The sequence below is a fragment of the Grampus griseus genome, assembly GCF_964374135.1.
Source record: "Grampus griseus genome assembly, chromosome: 7".
NCBI classification, from domain to species: Eukaryota; Metazoa; Chordata; class Mammalia; order Artiodactyla; family Delphinidae; genus Grampus; species Grampus griseus.
The window spans coordinates 50,220,284-50,239,304 of NC_139001.1; the positions used below are offsets into that span (position 1 = coordinate 50,220,284).

General features: G+C 41.0%; 1 protein-coding gene across 1 annotated transcript in view; it reads left to right on the forward strand.

Moving 5' to 3' along the window:
• Positions 1-17,975: 17,975 nt before the first annotated feature.
• The window catches only part of FRZB (frizzled related protein), a 34,471-nt gene continuing 33,425 nt past the window's right edge, over positions 17,976-19,021 (forward strand). Inside the window, exon 1 of the mRNA XM_082658685.1 lies at positions 17,976-18,991. Coding sequence (XP_082514811.1) covers positions 18,514-18,991 — 478 coding nt within the window. The 5' untranslated portion in view covers positions 17,976-18,513. The remainder of the gene's footprint in view (positions 18,992-19,021) is intronic.

A 19,021-nucleotide genomic window follows, 5' to 3' on the forward strand; every position in this document is an offset into this window, starting at 1 on the left:
AATATTCTAGACCTTGATAGCTATGTTGTCATTGTGTTAATCACCATCACTATCATCATAATCAAAAACATTAATATTTGTTTATAAAACAGTATAAATGGACTCCAATGGGCACTCTACTAAAAGGTCCTCTTAAAGACTTCCTTGTTTTCATTCCAATCTTACAAATTTAAATGGTTTTTGTTTCAAAATTGGGAAGAAAGGAAATCTAAGAAAAGGGATGCTATTTCTCACTCTTGCAAAATATTTAAAGAATTTAAATTGTTTTTGTTTGGCAATTACTAGTAAGAAGTCAAAATCTGAATGTCTATCAAGAGAGGAGATGAAGGATTTATAAAAAGTCTATGCTTAAAAGTATCTGAATGGCCTGATCTGATCTTCATGGGTGTCATTTTCATAACTTTGTCAGGTTTTTATCTTTATTGGCAAAGGAAAAGAATAGCTGATTTTCTGTTCCTGTCTCTCTTTCCACTTCGGATGGAATAATTCAGTAATGTCACTCTATATAACATCATTCCCTAATTCTCTCTCTGGGACTCCTTCCCATGCAATGTGTTACCTTTGACATGACGTGTAACTAGGGGGGAAGGCGTGGTTTTCCCAGATGATTTATGTGCAAAGTCCTATCAAATTTTGAACCACATTAGGTCAATCAAGGAATTGGAGAGACTCATTTCTTTTTCCTTTTAATAATATACTTTAATAATAATCCTTTAATAATGATCAGACTGGCAGGTAATAAACAGAATCAAAACAAGTATTATTTTTTATAAATTATAATCATTTCTGAATAGTCTTGGAATTTATTTCTTATGAAAAAAATAAATAAAAACAAGATTTTATTTGGAGATACAAGACAAAATTCTCCACTAGAATTATTCCAGAGACTGTCATGTATCATAATGTCATTGTAATTAACAGGTTTGACCAGATGTTTTTCCTTTGGGTTCAAGAAATTATTTACTCTTGAAGAGGAACCAAGATGGCAGAGTAGAAGGACATGCTCTCACTCCCTCTTGTGAGAACATCAGAATCACAATTAGCTGCTGGACAATCATCGACAGGAAGACACTGGAACTCACCAAAAAGATACCCCACATCCAAAGACAAAGGAGAAGCCACAATGAGACGGTAGGAGGGGCGCAATCACAGTAAAATCAAATCCCATAACTGGTGGGTGGGTGACTCACAGACTGGAGAACACTTATACCACAGAAGTCCACCCACTGGAGTGAAGGTTCTGAGCCCCAAGTCAGGGGGTCTGGCAACAGGAGGAGGAATTCCTAGAGAATCAGACTTTGAAGGTACTAGGATTTCATTGCAGGACTTCACAGGACTGGGAGAAACAGAGACTCCACACTTGGAGGGCACACACAAAGTAGTGTGTGCATCAGGACCCAGGGGAAGGAGCAGTGACCCCAGGGGAGACTGAACCACACCTACCTGCTAGTGTTGGAGGGTCTCCTGCAGAGGCGGGGGGTGGCTCTGTTTCACCTTCGGGACAAGGACACTGGCAGCAGAAGTTCTGGGAAGTACTCCTTGGCGTGAGCCCTCCCAAAGTCTGTCATTAGCCCCACCAAAGAGCCCAGGTAAGCTACACTGTTGGGTTGCCTCAGGCCAGACAACCAACAGGGAGGGAACCCACCCCACCCATCAACAGTCAAGTGGATTAAAGTTTAACTGAGCTCTGCCCACCAGAGCAACAGTCAGCTCTACCCACCACCAGTCCCTCCCTTCAAGCCTCTTAGATAGCCTCATCCAGCAGAGGGCAGACAGCAGAAGCAAGAAGAACTACAATCCTGCAGCAAGTGGAACAAAAACCACATTCACAGAAAGATAGACAAGATGAAAAGGCAGAGGGCTATATACCAGTTGAAGGAACAAGATAAAACCCCAGAAAAACAACTAAATGAAGTGGAGATAAGCAACCTTCCAGAAAAAGAATTCACAATAATGATAGTGAAACAAAGACCTAGAAGAATTAAAGAACAAACAAACAGAGATGAACAATACAATAACTGAAATGAAATCTACACTAGAAGGAATCAATAGCAGAATAACTGAGGCAGAAGAACAGATAAGTGACCTGGAAGACAGAATGGTGGAATTCATTGCTGTGGAACAAACTAAAGGAAAAAGAATGGAAAGAAATGAGGACAGCCAAAGAGACTTCTGGGACAACATTAAATGCAACAACATTCACATTATAGGGGTCCCAGAAGGAGAAGAGAGAGAGAAAGAACCAGAGAAAATATTTGAAGAGATTATAGTCAAAAACTTCCCTAACATGAGAAAGGAAATAGCCACTCAAGTCCAGGAAGTGCAGCGAGTCCCATACAGGATAAACCCAAGGAGAAACACGCCGAAACACATAGTAATCCAACCGGCAAAAATTAAAGACAAAGAAAAATTATTGAAAGCGGCAAGGGGAAAACAACAAATAACCTAAAAGGGAACTCCCATAAGGTTAACAGCTGATTTCTCAGCAGAAACTCTACAAGCCAGAAGGGAGTGGCATGATATACTTAAAGTGATGAAAGGGAAGAACCTACAACCAAGATTACTCTACCTGGCAAGGATCTCATTCAGATTCGATGGAGAAATCAAAAGCTTTACAGACAAGCAAAAGCTAAGAGAATTCAGCACCACCAAACCAGCTCTACAACAAACGCTAAAGGAACTTCTCTAAGTGAGAAACACAAGAGAAGAAAAGGACTTACAAAAGCAAACCCAAAACAATTAAGAAAATGGTCATAGGAACATACATATTGATAATTACCTTAAACATGAATGGATTAAATGCTCCAACCAAAAGACACAGGCTTGCTGAATGGATACAAAAACAAGACCCATATATATGCTGTCTACAAGAGACCCAGTTCAGACGTAGGGACACATACAGACTGAAAGTGAGGGTATGGAAAAAGGTATTCCATGCAAACAGAAATCAAAAGAAAGCTGGAGTAGCTATACTCATATCAGATAAAATAGACTTTAACATAAAGAATGTTACAAGAGACAAGGAAGGACACTATATAATGATCAAGGGATCAATCCAAGAAGAAGGTATAACAATTATAAATATATATGCACCCAACATAGGAACACCTCAGTACATAAGGCAATGGCTAACAGCTCTAAAACAGGAAATCAACAGTAACACAGGGCTTCCCTGGTGGCGCAGTGGTTGAGAGTCCGCCTGCCGATGCAGGGGACACGGGTTCGTGCCCCGGTCCGGGAGGATCCCACATGCCACGGAGCGGCTGGGCCCGTGAGCCATGGCCGCTGAGCCTGCGCATCCGGAGCCTGTGCTCCGCCGCAATGGGAGAGGCCACAACAGTGAGAGGCCCGCATACCGCAAAAAAAAAAAAAAAAAAGTTAAAAAAAAAAAAAAAAAAAACAGTAACACAATAATACTGGGGGACTTTAACACTTCACTTACACCAATGGACAGATCATCCAAAATGAAAATAAATAAAGAAACAGAAGCTTTAAATGACACAATAGACCAGATAGATTTAATTGATATTTATAGGACATTCCATCCAAAAACAGCAGATTACACTTTCTTCTCAACTGCGCATGGAACATTCTCCAGGATACATCACATCTTGGGTCACAAATCAAGCCTCAGTATATTTAAGAAAAATTGAATTCATATCAAGCATCTTTTCTGACCACAATGCTATGAGATTAGAAATTAATTACTGGGAAAAAACCGTAAAAAACACAAACACATGGAGGCTAAACAATACATTACTAAATAACCAAGAGATCACTGAAGAAATCAAAGAGGAAATCAAAAAATACATAGAGACAAATGACAATGAAAACAGGACAATCCAAAACCTATGGGATGCAGCAGAAGCAGTTCTAAGAGGGAAGTTTATAGCTATAAAAGCCTACCTCAAGAAACAAGAAAAATCACAAATAAACAATCTAACCTTACACCTAAAGGAAGTAGAGAAAGAAGAACAAACAAAACCCGAAGTTAGCAGAAGGAAAGAAATCATGAAGATCAGAGCAGAAATAAATGAAATAGAAACAAAGAAAACAATAGCAAAGATCAATAAAACTAAAAGCTGGTTCTTTGAGAAGATAAACAAAATTGATAAACCATTATCCAAACTCATCAAGAAAAAGAGGGAGAGGACTCAAATCAATAAAATTAGAAATGAAAAAAAAGTTACAACAGACACCGCAGAAATACAACGCATACTAAGAGACTATTGCAAACAACTCTATGCCAATAAAATGGACAACCTGGAAGAAATGGACAAATTCTTAGAAAGGTATAACCTTCCAAGACTGAACCAGGAAGAAACAGAAAATATGAACAGATCAATCACAAGTAATGAAATTGAAACTGTGATTAAAAATCTTCCAACAAACAAAAGTCCAGGACCAGATGGCTTCACAGGTGACTTCAATCAAACATTTAGAGAAGAGCTAACACCCATCCTTCTCAAACTCTTCCAAGAAATTGCAGCAGAAGGAAGACTCCCAAACTCATTCTATGAGGCCAACATGACCCTGATACCAAAACCAGAGAAAGATACTACAAAAAAAGAAAATTACAGACCAATATCACTGATGAATATAGATGCAAAAATCCTCAACAAAATACTAGCAAACATAATCCAACAACACATTAAAAGGATCATACACCATGATCAAGTAGTGTTTATCCCAGAGATGCAAGGATTCTTCAATATATACAAATCAATCAATGTGATACACCATATTAACAAATTTAAGTATAAAAACCATATGATCATCTCAATAGACACAGAAAAAGCTTTTGACAAAATTCAACACCCATTTACGGTAAAAACTCTCCAGAAAATGAGCATAGAGGGAACCTACCTCAACATAATCAAGGCCATATGTGACAAACCCACAGCAAACATCATTCTCAATGGTGAAAAACTGAAAGCATTTCCTCTAAGATCAGGAATGAGACAAGGATGTCCACTCTCACCACTATTATTCAACATAGTTTTGGAAGTCCTAGCCACAGCAATCAGAGAAGAAAAAGAAATAAAATGAATATAAATTGGAAAAGAAGAAGTAACACTGTCACTGTTTGCAGATGACATGATACTATACATAGAGAATCCTAAAAATGCCATCAGAAAACTACTAGAGCTAATCAATGACTTGGGTAAAGTTGCAGGATACAAAATTAATGCACAGAAATCTCTTGCATTCCTATACACTAATGATGAAAAATCTGAAAGAGATATTATGGAAACACTCCCATTTACCATTGCAACAAAAGGAATAAAATGCCTAGGAATAAACCTACCTAGGGAGACAAAAGACCTGTATGCAGAAAACTATAAGACACTGATGAAAGAAATTAAAGATTATACCAACAACAACAAAAAAATAAAATGAAAAAGATTATACCAACAGATGGAGAGATATACCATGCTCTTGGATTGAAAGAATCAATACTGTGAAAATGACTATACTACCCAAAGCAATCTACAGATTCAATACTATCAAATTACCGATGGCATTTTTTATCGAACTAGAACAAATCATCTTAAAATTTGTATGGAGACACAAAAGACCCCGAATAGCCAGAGGAGTCTTGAGGGAAAAAAATAGAGCTGGCGGAATCAGACTCCCTGACTTCAGACTATACTACAAAGCTACAGTAATCAAGACAATATGGTACTGGCACAAAAACAGAAACATAGATCAATGGAACAAGATAGAAAGCTCAGAGGTAAACCCACACACCTATGGTCAACTAATCTATGACAAAGGAGGCAAGGATATACAGTGGAGAAAAGACAGTCTCTTCAATAAGTGGTACTGGGAAAACTGGACAGGTACATGTAAAAACATGAAATCAGAACACTCCCTAACACCATACACAAAAATAAACTCAAAATGGATTCGAGACCTAAATGTAAGACCAGACACTATCAAACTCTTAGAGGAAAGCATAGGGAGAACACTCTTTGACATAAATCACAGCAAGATCTTTTTTGATCCACCTCCTAGAGTAATGGAAATAAAAACAAAAATAAACAAATGGGACCTAATGAAACTTCAAAGCTTTTGCACAGCAAAGGAAACCATAAACAAGATGAAAAGACAACCCTCAGAATGCGAGAAAATATTTGTAAACGAATCAATGGACAAAGGATTAATCTCCAAAATATATAAACAGCTCATGCAGCTCAATATTAAAGAAACAAACAGCCCAATCCAAAAATGGACAGAAGACCTAAATAGACATTTCTCCAAAGAAGACATACAGATGACCAGGAAGCACATGAAAAGCTGCTCAACATCACTAATTATTAGAGAAATGCAAATCAAAACTACAATGAGGTATCACCTCATTCCAGATAGAATGGGCATCATCGGAAAATCTACAAACAACAAATGCTGGAGAGGGTGTGGAGAAAAGGGAACCCTCTTGCACTGTTGGTGGGAATGTAAATTGATACAGCCACTATGGAGAACAGTATGGAGGTTCCTTAAAAAACTAAAAATAGAACTACCATATGCCCCAGTAATCCCACTGCTGGGCATATACCCAGAGAAAACCATAATTCAAAAAGACACATGCACCCCAATGTTCATTGCAGCACTATGTACAATAGCCAGGTCATGGAAGCAACCTAAATGCCCATTGACAGACGAATGGATAAAGAAGATATGGTACATATATACAATGGAATATTGCTCAGCCATAAAAAGGAACGAAATTGGGTCATTTGTTGAGACATGGATGGATCTAGAGACTGTCATACAGAGTGAAGTAAGTCAGAAAGAGAAATACAAATATCATATTTAATGCATGTATGTGGAACCTAGAAAAATGGTACAGATGAACCGGTTTGCAGGGCAGAAGTTGAGACACAGATGTAGAGGACAAACGTATGGACACCAAGTGGGAAAAACCATGGTGGGGTAGGGATGGTGGTGTGCTGAATTGGGCGATTGGGATTGACATGTATACACTGATGTGTATAAAATTGATGACAAATAAGAACCTGCAGTATAAGAAAACAAACAAGCAAAAAAAAACCAACTAACACTAAACTTTCTTTGGGTTATTTGTATGGAAATATGTTAACATAAATGTTTCAGACATTACATGAAATTTCTAAAAATCTTATATGTTCTGATATAATGTTATAAGTCATAATTCTAGTTATTACTTTAAAATGTATATCTCAGAAATAAGTAAATTTCCTTGTCAATTGCATTATTATGAACTTTCATCAAATCTTTAACCGTGGTCATTTTTAAGTCTTTTGTCATTTACAGACAGTTCTGGGTGTACTCTGATGCTTTTGCAAAAATGTTCCTATAAAAGGGTTTCATCTTCAAGGAATTCATGGAAAAGACTCTGACAAGTACAGGTTTCTGATAACTGACTATACTGCTGAGCTGAATGAATAAGTATTTTCAGAACTCTAATGGAAAACTGATGAATTCATAAAAGTGCTAACAAAAGATAAAGATGAAAAAAAATAATTACATGGGACTGAGTGAACTGATGAGGATGATTATAATTTTTGTGACTCTCTGTTTGAATAAAAATAAATTATTTACTCTTGTGTTCAGTTAATAATATTGTATCGATCAGTCATACATTCAGGGTAGGATTTGGAAATTATAATCTTCCTGTCTTTCTTTATCATTTCTGAGAGATTCCTCAAAGGAGACAGGTTTTACAAGACAAATTTCCTAAGATAAAACCAATCTTGGTGTTAAGATCTTCACTAATTATCATCAGAATGAATCAAGATATCAAGAGAATCAATGGAATAGAATTGAGAGTCCAGAATAAACCTTTACATTTATGTTTAACTGATATTTGACAAGAATGCCAAGACAATTAAATGGGGCAAGAATAATCTTTTCAATAAATAGTGCTGAGACAACTAGATAGCCACATGCAAAAGAATGAAGTTGGACCTCTTCCTTACACCATGCATAAAAACTAACTCAAAATAGACCATAGATCAAAATGCAAGAGCTAAAAGTTCTTAGAAGAAAACAGGAGTAAATCTTTGTGACCTTGGGTTACTCCAATCCTTCTTAGATTTGATGCTAAAACACAAAAGACAAAAGAAATATTGAACTTCAACATTATAAACTTTTCTGCTTCAAAGAACACAATTAAGAAAATAAGAAGACAGGGCTTCCCTGGTGGCGCAGTGGTTGAGAGTCTGCCTGCCGATGCAGGGGACATGGGTTCGTGCCCCGGTCCGGGAAGATCCCACATGCCGCGGAGCGGCTGGGCCCGTGAGCCATGGCTGCCGAGCCTGCGCGTCCGGAGCCTGTGCTCCACAACGGGAGAGGCCACAACAGTGAGACAGGCCTGCTTACTGCAAAAAAAAAAAAAAAGAAAAAAGAAAATAAGAAGACAAACCATAGAAGGAGAAAAGGTATTTGCAAATTATATATCTGATAAGGAACTTGTACCTAGACTGTATTAAAAACTCTTACAAATCAAAACAACCTAAAACAAAGCAAACAAACCAAACCAACAATGACAAACAGCCCAATTAAAAAGTGCAAAGGGGCTTCCCTGATGGCGCAGTGGTTGACAGTCCGCCTGCCGATGCAGGAGACATGGGTTCGCGCCCCGGTCCGGGAAGATCCCACATGCCGCGGAGCGGCTGGGCCTGTGAGCCATGGCCGCTGAGCCTGCGCACCCGGAGCCTGTGCTCCGCAACAGGAGAGGCCACAACAGTGAGAAGCCTGCGTACCGCAAAAAAAAAAAAAAAAAAAGTGCAAAGGATCCAAAGAGAGATTTCTCCACAGAAGATATACAAATACACAGCCAATAAGCACTTGAAGATATGCTCAACATCATTGGTCATTAAGAAAATACACATCAAAACCACAATGAGATGCCACTTCACAGCCACTAGGATGGCTGTAATAAAAAAGACAGATGATATTAAGTGTTGGGAAGGATGTAGAGAAACTGGAAACCCTTATATGTTGCTGGTAAGAATGCAAGATGGTGCAGCCACTTTGAACACAGTTTGGCAGTTCCCCAAAGGTTAAACATAGAGTTACCATGTGATCCAGCAAGTGCACTCCTAGGTATGTAACCAAGAAAAATGAAAACATATGTTCACATAAAAACTTGTACAGAAACGTCATAGCAGCATTATTTATAATAACCAAAGAGTGGAAACTTCTGAAATGTTCATCAACTGGTAAATGGATAAGCAAAATGTGGTATGTCCATAAAACGGAATATTATTCAGCAAGAAAAAGTGAAGTACTGACGTATACTACAACATAGATGAACCCAAAAACATTATGAAAGGTGAAAAAAGCCAGTCACAATGACCATATATTGTATGATTGCATTTATATGAAAAGGTATATGTAAGTCCAGAATAGGCAAACTATAGAGACAGAAGATAGATTAGTGGTTGTCTAGGGCTAGAAGGCTTGGGGGAAATGGGGAGTGACTGCTAATTGGAATGGGTTTCTTTTTGGGGATGATGAAAATGTTCTAAAATCTGTTGTGATGGTGGTTGCTCAACTCTGAATAATCTAAGACCCACTGGATTGTATACTTTAGAAGAACGAAGTTTATATAATTTATGCAAATTATATCTCATTACAGATGTTATAAAAAAAATCTGGGGGATTGGCATGATACTTAGTAGGTAAGGTACTTATATTAAAGCACACCCCACTGTCCTAATGAGCGCTGTGCCATTAGGCACAGTGTAAGTTTTCATGTGGAAGCAATGCAGGGCCAAGAGGAAGAGCACGGGTCTTACAGCTGGATTGCTGGATTTGAATCCTGACATGACCTCTTATTAAGTTGTGGGGTCTTGGGAAATTATTTATTTACTCTGTGGCTCAGCTTCCTCATTCCTAAGTGAGAATAATGTTACCATGTTATGAAGTCGTTGTGATGACTGAATGAATTCGATGTTTTTATGGTGCCTGGCACATAGTAAGTCATAGTAAATGCTATATAAATATTTATTATTATTATATATAGTCCGCAAAATTCAAAACATAACTTTTTGGTGCTGACTGGATTCCAACTCTTTCTGCTTCCAACTTAGTGAGTAAATGTATGAAAAAAGGAGCCAAAGTTGGAATAAGGAAAAATGGATTTCTAAGGGACAGATTTCAGACAGATAATAACAACAACAAAAACGCAGGAAAAGGAAAACAACATTGGCATTTGCCTCCTCATGTTGTTACATTCTAAGAAATAATACCTTGTTTCTGTGAAGTATGATTAAATATATCTCAAGAAAGAGGCAAAATATCTGCATTTTCCTTTTGAGAGCTTCAATTAGGAAATTCTCTAACTACTAAGTCAACTACTGAGTTACTAAAGTTGTTAGCATTGGGTGGTTCCCACGATTCTGGCCTGAGCTGCACTATAAAGATCCAGTTATTTATGATGGAAGAATGGAGAGAAAGATTGAAAGAGTATTAGTCAAAGGTGGAGTTATTAACAGGTGATGGGAAGAGTAAGATAGCTGAGGGCCAACCTGAGGGTCAAGGGCCTCAATTAGAAAGGATCATGGAGGAAAATGGCACAGGGTAATTAATGGTCTTGGATTAGCAAGAAGTTCAACAGGTCAGGATTCTCACACGGGGCAAATTAGTTGATTAGTGATATAAGGGTAATAAGCCTAGTCCCAGGAAAGGTCCTGTTAGCACCAGGAGGATCCATGTTAAGATTTAGGATCTTTACACTGGGTAATTTATTTTGTAGTCTCTCACTTTTTTTTTTTTAAGTGTTTACAGTAATCATATTGCTGGTTGTGCTGTTATTTTTATTCTAAGAGCGTTGTATGTATGCTGTGGGATAAAGCAGATGAGTATTTATTTATTCATTTATTTGGCTGTGCTGTGTGGCATGCAGGATCCTAGTTCCCCAACCAGGGACTGAGCCCATGTCCCCTGCACTGAGAGCACAGAATCTTAACCACAGGACCGCCAGGGAGGTCCCTGAAGTCTCTCACTTTGAATGTAGAAATCTTTCAATACCTACTTCTGATATTCTGATGAGCATTATTACTCTTCAAAACTGAAAAAAAAATTTAAAAATTCATTGGCTTTAGTAATTGATATAGTTGCCAAGTTGGCAGATTCATGTTCTCATTATTTATATAACCATGGAAGAGACCGAATCGACTTCCAGGTTAAATATGATATGTGTAGCTCACATTTAACAAATCACAGATGACAGAAGACTAGCTGGGTTATCTGACCGTGAAATGAACCCACGCCCTTGGCAGTGAAAGCAAGGAGTCCTAACCACTGGACTGCCAGGGAATTCCCGGGTTATTGCTTCTTATTGATTTTTTTTTTGCAGGATTTCTAATCTTGTGGGGATCATTTTAATGCCATTTTCTAATGTGGCCTTGATGGTCACCGTCAGTTGCTCAGTTGTTTACATCATAACTCAGGTTGGGATGACCCGTGTGTTACTTGACTTCTCCTCTGCCACCATAAGAGGGGGAACTGAGGAGTAAATCAAGACTTCCCCACATATGATAAGATGAAAGATGCAGCAAAACATGGAGGTCTATTCTAGGGTAAGATGATAGAAAGGGTATTCTAGAAATCACCTGCAGTTAAATCTTGTCAAAGGGAGATTAGAAAGAAATCCAGGATCATCTAGGTTTCAATTGACATTAGACATAGGAAGTGCCACAGGGCGAGGTTTCCTTGGATGTGTCCCATACCTTCTCTTCTGGATTCCCAAATCCTTTTAAGCTGTTTGGAAGGTTTGCAAGATTTTAAGGGATTGTGTAAACTGAATACCATTATGTTTAATTATCATATAAACTTTATATAGACATTGATGTTTCCAAATGGATGAAAAACACACACCTTCAACAGAGAAAGATGGTGTAAATAGAAAGAATATTGAACCGGGAACCTTTAACTACCATTAACTGACTTCATGACTTTACATAAGTGATTTTTTTTTTTTTTTTTGCGGTACGCGGGCTTCTCACTGTTGTGGCCTCTCCCATTGCAGAGCACAGGCTCCGGACGCGCAGGCCCAGCAGCCATGGCTCACGGGCCCAGCCGCTCCACGGCATGTGGGATCTTCCCAGACCGGGGCACGAACCCGCATCCCCTGCATCAGCAGGCGGACTCTCAACCACTGCGCCACCAGGGAAGCCCTACATAAGTAATTTTAACTCTGAGTTTTCTCTTCAAATTAAGATATGGAAGGCTGAGAGGCGAGGGAGGGGGAACAGGTGGGTGGGTATATTGCTGAGGTTCATGTCTTTACTAAGATACTATGGTTCTTTCTGGAACTTCTTTGAAGCTGAATCTATTGTTCTTTTGTTACAATGGGGATGGAGTGGTGCTGTTTTCCTTTAGAAAAGTACATTAGGGTCAGAGAGCCAGCTGATTTTATTGTCAGGCCTCACTGGGGCTCTGAGGACGACATTTGAATAACTAACAGAGACATCTAGTCCTCTCTTCTTTCCTACCCCTTTTAGCTGTTAGGCTGCTCTACTGAAATTTTGTTTCAAGTAAGAGAAGATAACCAGGAGATAAAATCATGAAATCTTTATAGCATGTAAAGAGTTTACTAAAGGTAAATCAGAGCTTAATATCTAGTTCAAAACGGTGATACTCCAAATGTCCCTGGACAGCAGTATCAGCGTCACTTGGGAACTCATTAGAAATGCAAATTCTCACGCCCTACCCCAGACCCACTACATTAGAAACTCTGGATGAGGCCCAGTAATCTTTGTTTTCAGAAGCCCTGCAGGGGATTCTGCTGCACATTACAATTTGAGAGTCACTGCCCTAATGCAGATGTAGCTAACAGGTGGGAAGCTTTTGTTGGATTGCTTGGAGACTGGAAACGTGAGATCTTCCTAAAGAGGAATTACTAGGTCTGCAGAATAGCTTGGGTAGAGGCCATGAAGCAGGAAGGAGGCCAAAGCTTTGCATTCTATTCCTGGGTAGCAGAGCCAGAGTCTGACCGCCAGTGTAGCCGTGTTCAGAGACCCAGAATCACAGAAAGCCCTGTTTCTCCCATTTCCCAGCTCCTTTCTGCCCAGGAAGAAGTATGATTGTTGTAATTGTGAAAAGAGCATGGATTCAAGTCCCATTTCTGACAGGCCCTTAGCCAGCTGTGAGAGCTTTGGGAAATGACTTCATTTCTCTGAGCCTCAGTTTCTTCATCTTTCCATCTTTTTTTTTTCTTTTTTTTTTTTGCGGTACGCGGGCCTCTCACTGTTGTGGCCTCTCCCGTTGCAGAACACAGGCTCCGGACGTGCAGGCTCAGCGGCCATGGCTCACAGGCCCAACCGCTCCGTGGCATGTGGGATCTTCCCAGACCGGGGCACGAACCCGTGTCCCATGCATCGGCAGGCGGACTCTCAACCACTGTGCCACCAGGGAAGCCCAGTTTCTTCATCTTTGTAACCAATACCTCTGGCAAAGCGTAGTGTGGTTTATGTGCCTCACACATAGTAGGTATTCAATAAACACTAGTCCCCCTGCTCCCCGGGTACTTAGAGCTGATGCTTACTTGTTGCAGAATGAGATTGGCTGCAGTCGCTCTGACTGGTCAGTGTCTGAGCCGCCCTAGTTGTTAGTTACTTCACATGTCAGCCCTGCACATTTCCTTATAGGACAGAGGTGGACCGTCTTACAAACCACAGCTGGGGTAAGTTTAAAGTGTATTTAACAGATGAAAATTATGTTAATGTTTAAATTATTGACAAAACAAGACATTGCAAAAATTTTTTTAATTGTTCAAACTTAAATTTTGGAAATATGGCTATTTCACAGTGATAACCTCTAGCAAGATTTTTTTTTGATGTCTCCACAGGAACCCTTATCAGGAACTTAAATGGAATGGTACTTACCATGGTGCCATGAGGCATTATAAGAAGACTGATTGGCCATGACTGGGTCTGGGTGTAGTTCCTAAGCAGCTGTCGAGCCCAGAATTGACCCACAGTCCCAACTAGGTGAGTTCTAAAAGATCACTGTAGCTATGCCCATCAAAATATCATTTAAAAGCTCCAATTCTCCAGCCCCTTCTGTGTGGCCTACAGATTATCTACTTTGAAATTTCTTCACCAGATAGGGAGAAATGTCTAAAGCAATCATCTGTCTTTCATGTAGCCCAGGTGCAGTTTTACAAGATCAGTGTTCTGTCCGTTAAACGCTGGTTAAAAAAAGTGGTGTAGAACAGAACATAAGAGAAACAAATTACCAATGACCTATTTCCTCTGGGGCACCCGGTTTCAGCCTTCCCTTCATTTTCTCTAGTGTGGGCCTGTTTGAAGGCACTCAGTTTTTTGTTTTTGTTTTTGTTTTTGCGGTACACGGGCCTCTCACTGTTGTGGCCTCTCCCGTTGCGGAGCACAGGCTCCGGACGCGCAGGCTCAGCGGCCATGGCTCACGGGCCCAGCCGCTCCGCGGCATGTGGGATCTTCCCGGACCGGGGCACGAACCCGCGTCCCCTGCATTGGCAGGCGGACTCTCAACCACTGTGCCACCAGGGAAGCCCAGGCACTCAGTTTTGAGGGTACAGCTCATCTACTAGTGGAAACAATGCCATACCTCATTTGTGTTTCCTTCATGATTGTATAGCCTACTTTTCAAACTTGGCTATCATAATTTACTGTTTGTATTTTACTTCTCTTTAATATATGTATATTTTAATATTTAAAATATTGCATTCCAAGTTCCATCAGCCAACATTTCTCAAATGACTATTTCAAAAGAAATAGAAGATGAAGTCTCTTCTTTAAAAAGAAAAATCATACATGCTATTTAGGAAGGCACAGCCCACCCAGATGAAATAATGAAGAATTTTTTTTGAAGCAGTAAATTGGCAAGTGCTAAAGAATAATTTGCAAAAATGAATGATGTTCAAGGGGAACTAACTAGAAAAATGATCAGAACCAAGCAGGGTACTCAAAAAGGCTTCTGGTGGCCAATAGGCATATGAAAAGATGCTCAACATCGCTAGCTATTAGAGAAACACAAATCAAAACTACAATGAGGGGCTTCCCTCCAGAGCCTGTGCCCCGGAGCCTGTGCTCCGCAAAGGGAGAGGCCACAAGAGTGAGAGGCCCGTGTACCGCAAAAAAAAAAAAACTACAATGAGGTACCACCTCACACAGGTCAGAATGGCCATTATTAAAAAGTCTACAAATAACAAATGCTGGAGAGGGTGTGGAGGAAAGGGAACCCTCCTACACTGTTGGTGGGAATGTAAACTGGTGCAGCCACTAGGAAAACAGTATGGAGGTTACTTAAAAAACTAAAAATAGAGTTACCATATGATCCAGCAATCCCACTCCTGGTCATATATATATATGTATGGAAAAAAACCTATAATTTGAAAAGATACACAAACCCTATGTTTATAGCAGCACTATTTACAATAGCCAAGACATGGAAGCAACCTAAATGTTCATCAACAGATGAATGAATAAAGAAGACGTGGTACATATATACAATGGAATACTACTCAGCCATAAAAAATAATGAAATAATGCCATTTGCAGCAACATGGATAGACCTAGGTATTATCATACTAAGTGAAGTAAGTCAGAAAGAGAAAGACAAATACTGTATGATATCACTTATATGTGGAATCTAAAGTATGACCCAAATGAACTTATTTACAAAACAGAAACAGACTCACAGACATAGTGAACAGACTTGTGGTTGCCAAGGGGAGGGGGCTTGTGGGAGAGATGGGTTGGGAGTTTGGGATTAGCAGATGGAAACTATTATATATAGCATGGATAAATAACAAGGTCCTACTGTATAGCACTGGGAACTATATTCAATATCCTGTAATAAATCATAATGGAAAAGAATATGAAAAATAATATATATATATATATGATGGTATCACTTTGCTGTATACCAGAAACTAACACAACATTGTAAATCAACTATAGTTCAATAAAGAAATAAATTTTTAAAAAGCCAAAACCCAAAAAGGCTTCTGGAATTTATTTTAGGTTTTGATAAAGAGAAATTTGGATTAGAGAAAAATTGTGAGGATACATGTTAGACAAAGGGGATATTTGACTTATGTGCAGGGGAAGGCAAACACACTTTATTTCAGATAATTGTAGAACCATTAAAACAACTGGCTCATTTTTTTTCCCTCATGCTGTTAAGACTTAAGATGAACAGGAAAATATATTTATCAAACAATCTATTATATCTACTCCTCACTTCTTCCTTCTAGTTTATTGAAAATTCCACCTACATTTTCTTTACAGAGCCCCCCCAAAGGCTCTATTATTAACTGTTTTTATATTTGTTTTTTTCCCTAAATTTTACTTACTAAATCATTTTTCATCTAATTCATTTATATAATTTTTCGCTTTCTTTTGTTAAATGACACTAAATAATTGTAGGCCAGGCAAAGTTGGTATACTCACTTAAATGACTCCCTACCTGCCATCTGTTGTTTTTTCTTTTCTCCTAAGTGGAACAAACTTCCTTCTGAAATAATTTACTGCAGTCCCAAATGGCTGTTTATGGTCATTTTAGAGATAAAATTCCATAAACTCAGGTTAGCACTGACATTTTATAAGTGCTGTCAAGTCAATGCTGGGGAATGGAAACCATCTCACTTGGTGCTCTAAAGTGGAAGCATCTTTTGTCTGCTTATTATTGACTGTGATAAATGGCTGGATTAAAGCAGCGAAATGTTTCACTGATGCAGAGCAAAGGTGACTTCCTGTTTTGTTTTAGGGTTTGTTTCCTTCTCTTCCCAATGAAGGCTGTGTTTTCTGACATTCTGCAATCCTTTTGCTCAGTAATTTCCCATTGAAAGGGCAGAGTAGGAGTGCCTCTGTAGGTCATTCATTTACAATTTGCCCTGAAAAGGGAGGAAGGGGGAGAGGGAGGAAAAGAGGCAGCTCATTAGTGGAAGGAGCAGACCAGGAGGGGATCTGTTTTCCATTTTCTTTTCTAGATTGAGCTCATTTGGATGAAAAGGGTTTTATTGTTGTCATTATCATCATTATCATTACCAGTGTAGTGAAATTTTCCTACACATCTCTCAAGTGTTAGGTGAAATTATTGGTGAGAAGAGTTAATAAATGCCATTTTATTTTAGTGAGTAAAATTGGAAAAAAAAATGCCCAGGTACTTTAAAGCAATTTTCAATTCGAAGCTTAAAAAGCAAAACTCAAAAGTTTTAATTCTGCAGGACAAAGGAAAAACAAAATATCAACAACAACAAAAAACCCACCCATATCTTGCTTCTGGTGGCCTATTTGTAATTATATAGCGTTTCTTCTCCTTGTATGAAAGGCGATTTCCCTCCACCTAGTTACTCAAAATGCAGACCTCTGTAGTCTGGAGCTCTGGGTTGATAAGGCTCCAACACCGCTGCAGGCGTCCCTGTTTCCTGCGACTTGGACATTGAGTGACGTTGCTTAAGTCTTCCCCCCTCAGGTCTGACTTTCTGCAGAGCCGGTGATCACAGAGGTGAGGCTATAGTTTGCTTAAAGGAAATATCTCCAGGGAGCGTGGGACTCGGGTGGGTTCCCAAGTGGGGAACTGGGGGCACTCCTTCGTGGGGATTTGGGGTGGGCTCTTCAGTGAGAGGCCGGGGGCTCTCCTTTGGAGCCGGGGGTGGGGGGCTGACGGGGTGCTCCCCCGTGTGTGGGTGGGGAAGAGGTGGTCGTCTCAAGTCTGCTGTGTCTTGGGTTCTCGCATCCTCACTGCTTCTCCAGGCTTCCCTTTCCTCCGCCTCCAACCCACAGACCTCTCTCCGGACCCCTCACTCCCTTCCCGGGAAGGGGAGCGAGCGCTGGAGGGCTGGGACTGCACCGGGGCGGAGCTGCCTGTCGGGTCAGTAGGTAGGAAAGTGAAGAGCGGAGGGTCGGAGCCACAGACCTCCCGTCGAGGCTCCTCCTGCTGGTGCTCTCCTGCCTGCGGCTCACACCAAAAATTGGACCTTCTGCTCAGCCTACAAGACTTGCAAACTCTTCCTGCACCGCCCTCCCGCATTAGGAGTCTTTGCCCTCTGGTTCCCCCCTTCTCCAACCCCCCTCCGGTCCTCCTCCTCACTTGGGAGCATTTCATGCTTCTTTTAGCACCTTTTTGTAATCCAGGGGAGGTGACACCCCAGAGCTCCAACTACCTCAGCTGAATTCTACTTTTGTTTTTATTTCTCCCTCGCTTCCTCTTGTTTTCCTCTCAACTGATTCATCTGCGAAGTCCGATGCTTCTGCCAGAGGGAGCGAGGAATAAATAGATGCTGCGGCCCCAGAAGGCTTAGACGTCGGGAAAGAGCAGCCAGAGCTGCAGGAGCGGCAGGGGCGGCGGCGGCTGGAGCTCGGCGAAGCTCGTGGTACCCCATTGGGGGAATTTGATCCAAGGAAGCTGTGAGATTGCCGGGGGAGGAGAAGCTCCCAGATCATTGTGTCCACTTCCAGGGGGGAGGAGGAGACGGCGGAGCGGGCCTCTTGGCGTCCTCGGCACTGCTGCACCCTGCCCCGTCCCGCCGGGATCATGGTCTGCGGCAGCCCGGGAGGGATGCTGCTGCTGCGGGCCGGGCTGCTCGCCCTGGCTGCGCTCTGCCTGCTCCGCGTGCCCGGATCGCGGGCGGCAGCCTGTGAGCCCGTCCGCATCCCCCTGTGCAAGTCCCTGCCCTGGAACATGACCAAGATGCCCAACCACCTGCACCACAGCACCCAGGCCAACGCCATCCTGGCAATCGAGCAGTTCGAAGGTCTGCTGGGCACCCACTGCAGCCCGGATCTGCTCTTCTTCCTCTGCGCCATGTACGCGCCCATCTGCACCATTGACTTCCAGCACGAGCCCATCAAGCCCTGCAAGTCTGTGTGCGAGCGGGCCCGGCAGGGCTGTGAGCCCATCCTCATCAAATACCGCCACTCGTGGCCGGAAAGCCTGGCCTGTGAGGAGCTGCCGGTTTATGACCGCGGCGTGTGCATCTCTCCCGAGGCCATCGTCACTGCAGACGGAGCCGGTGAGTCCTGACACTGCATAACCTGCGGCG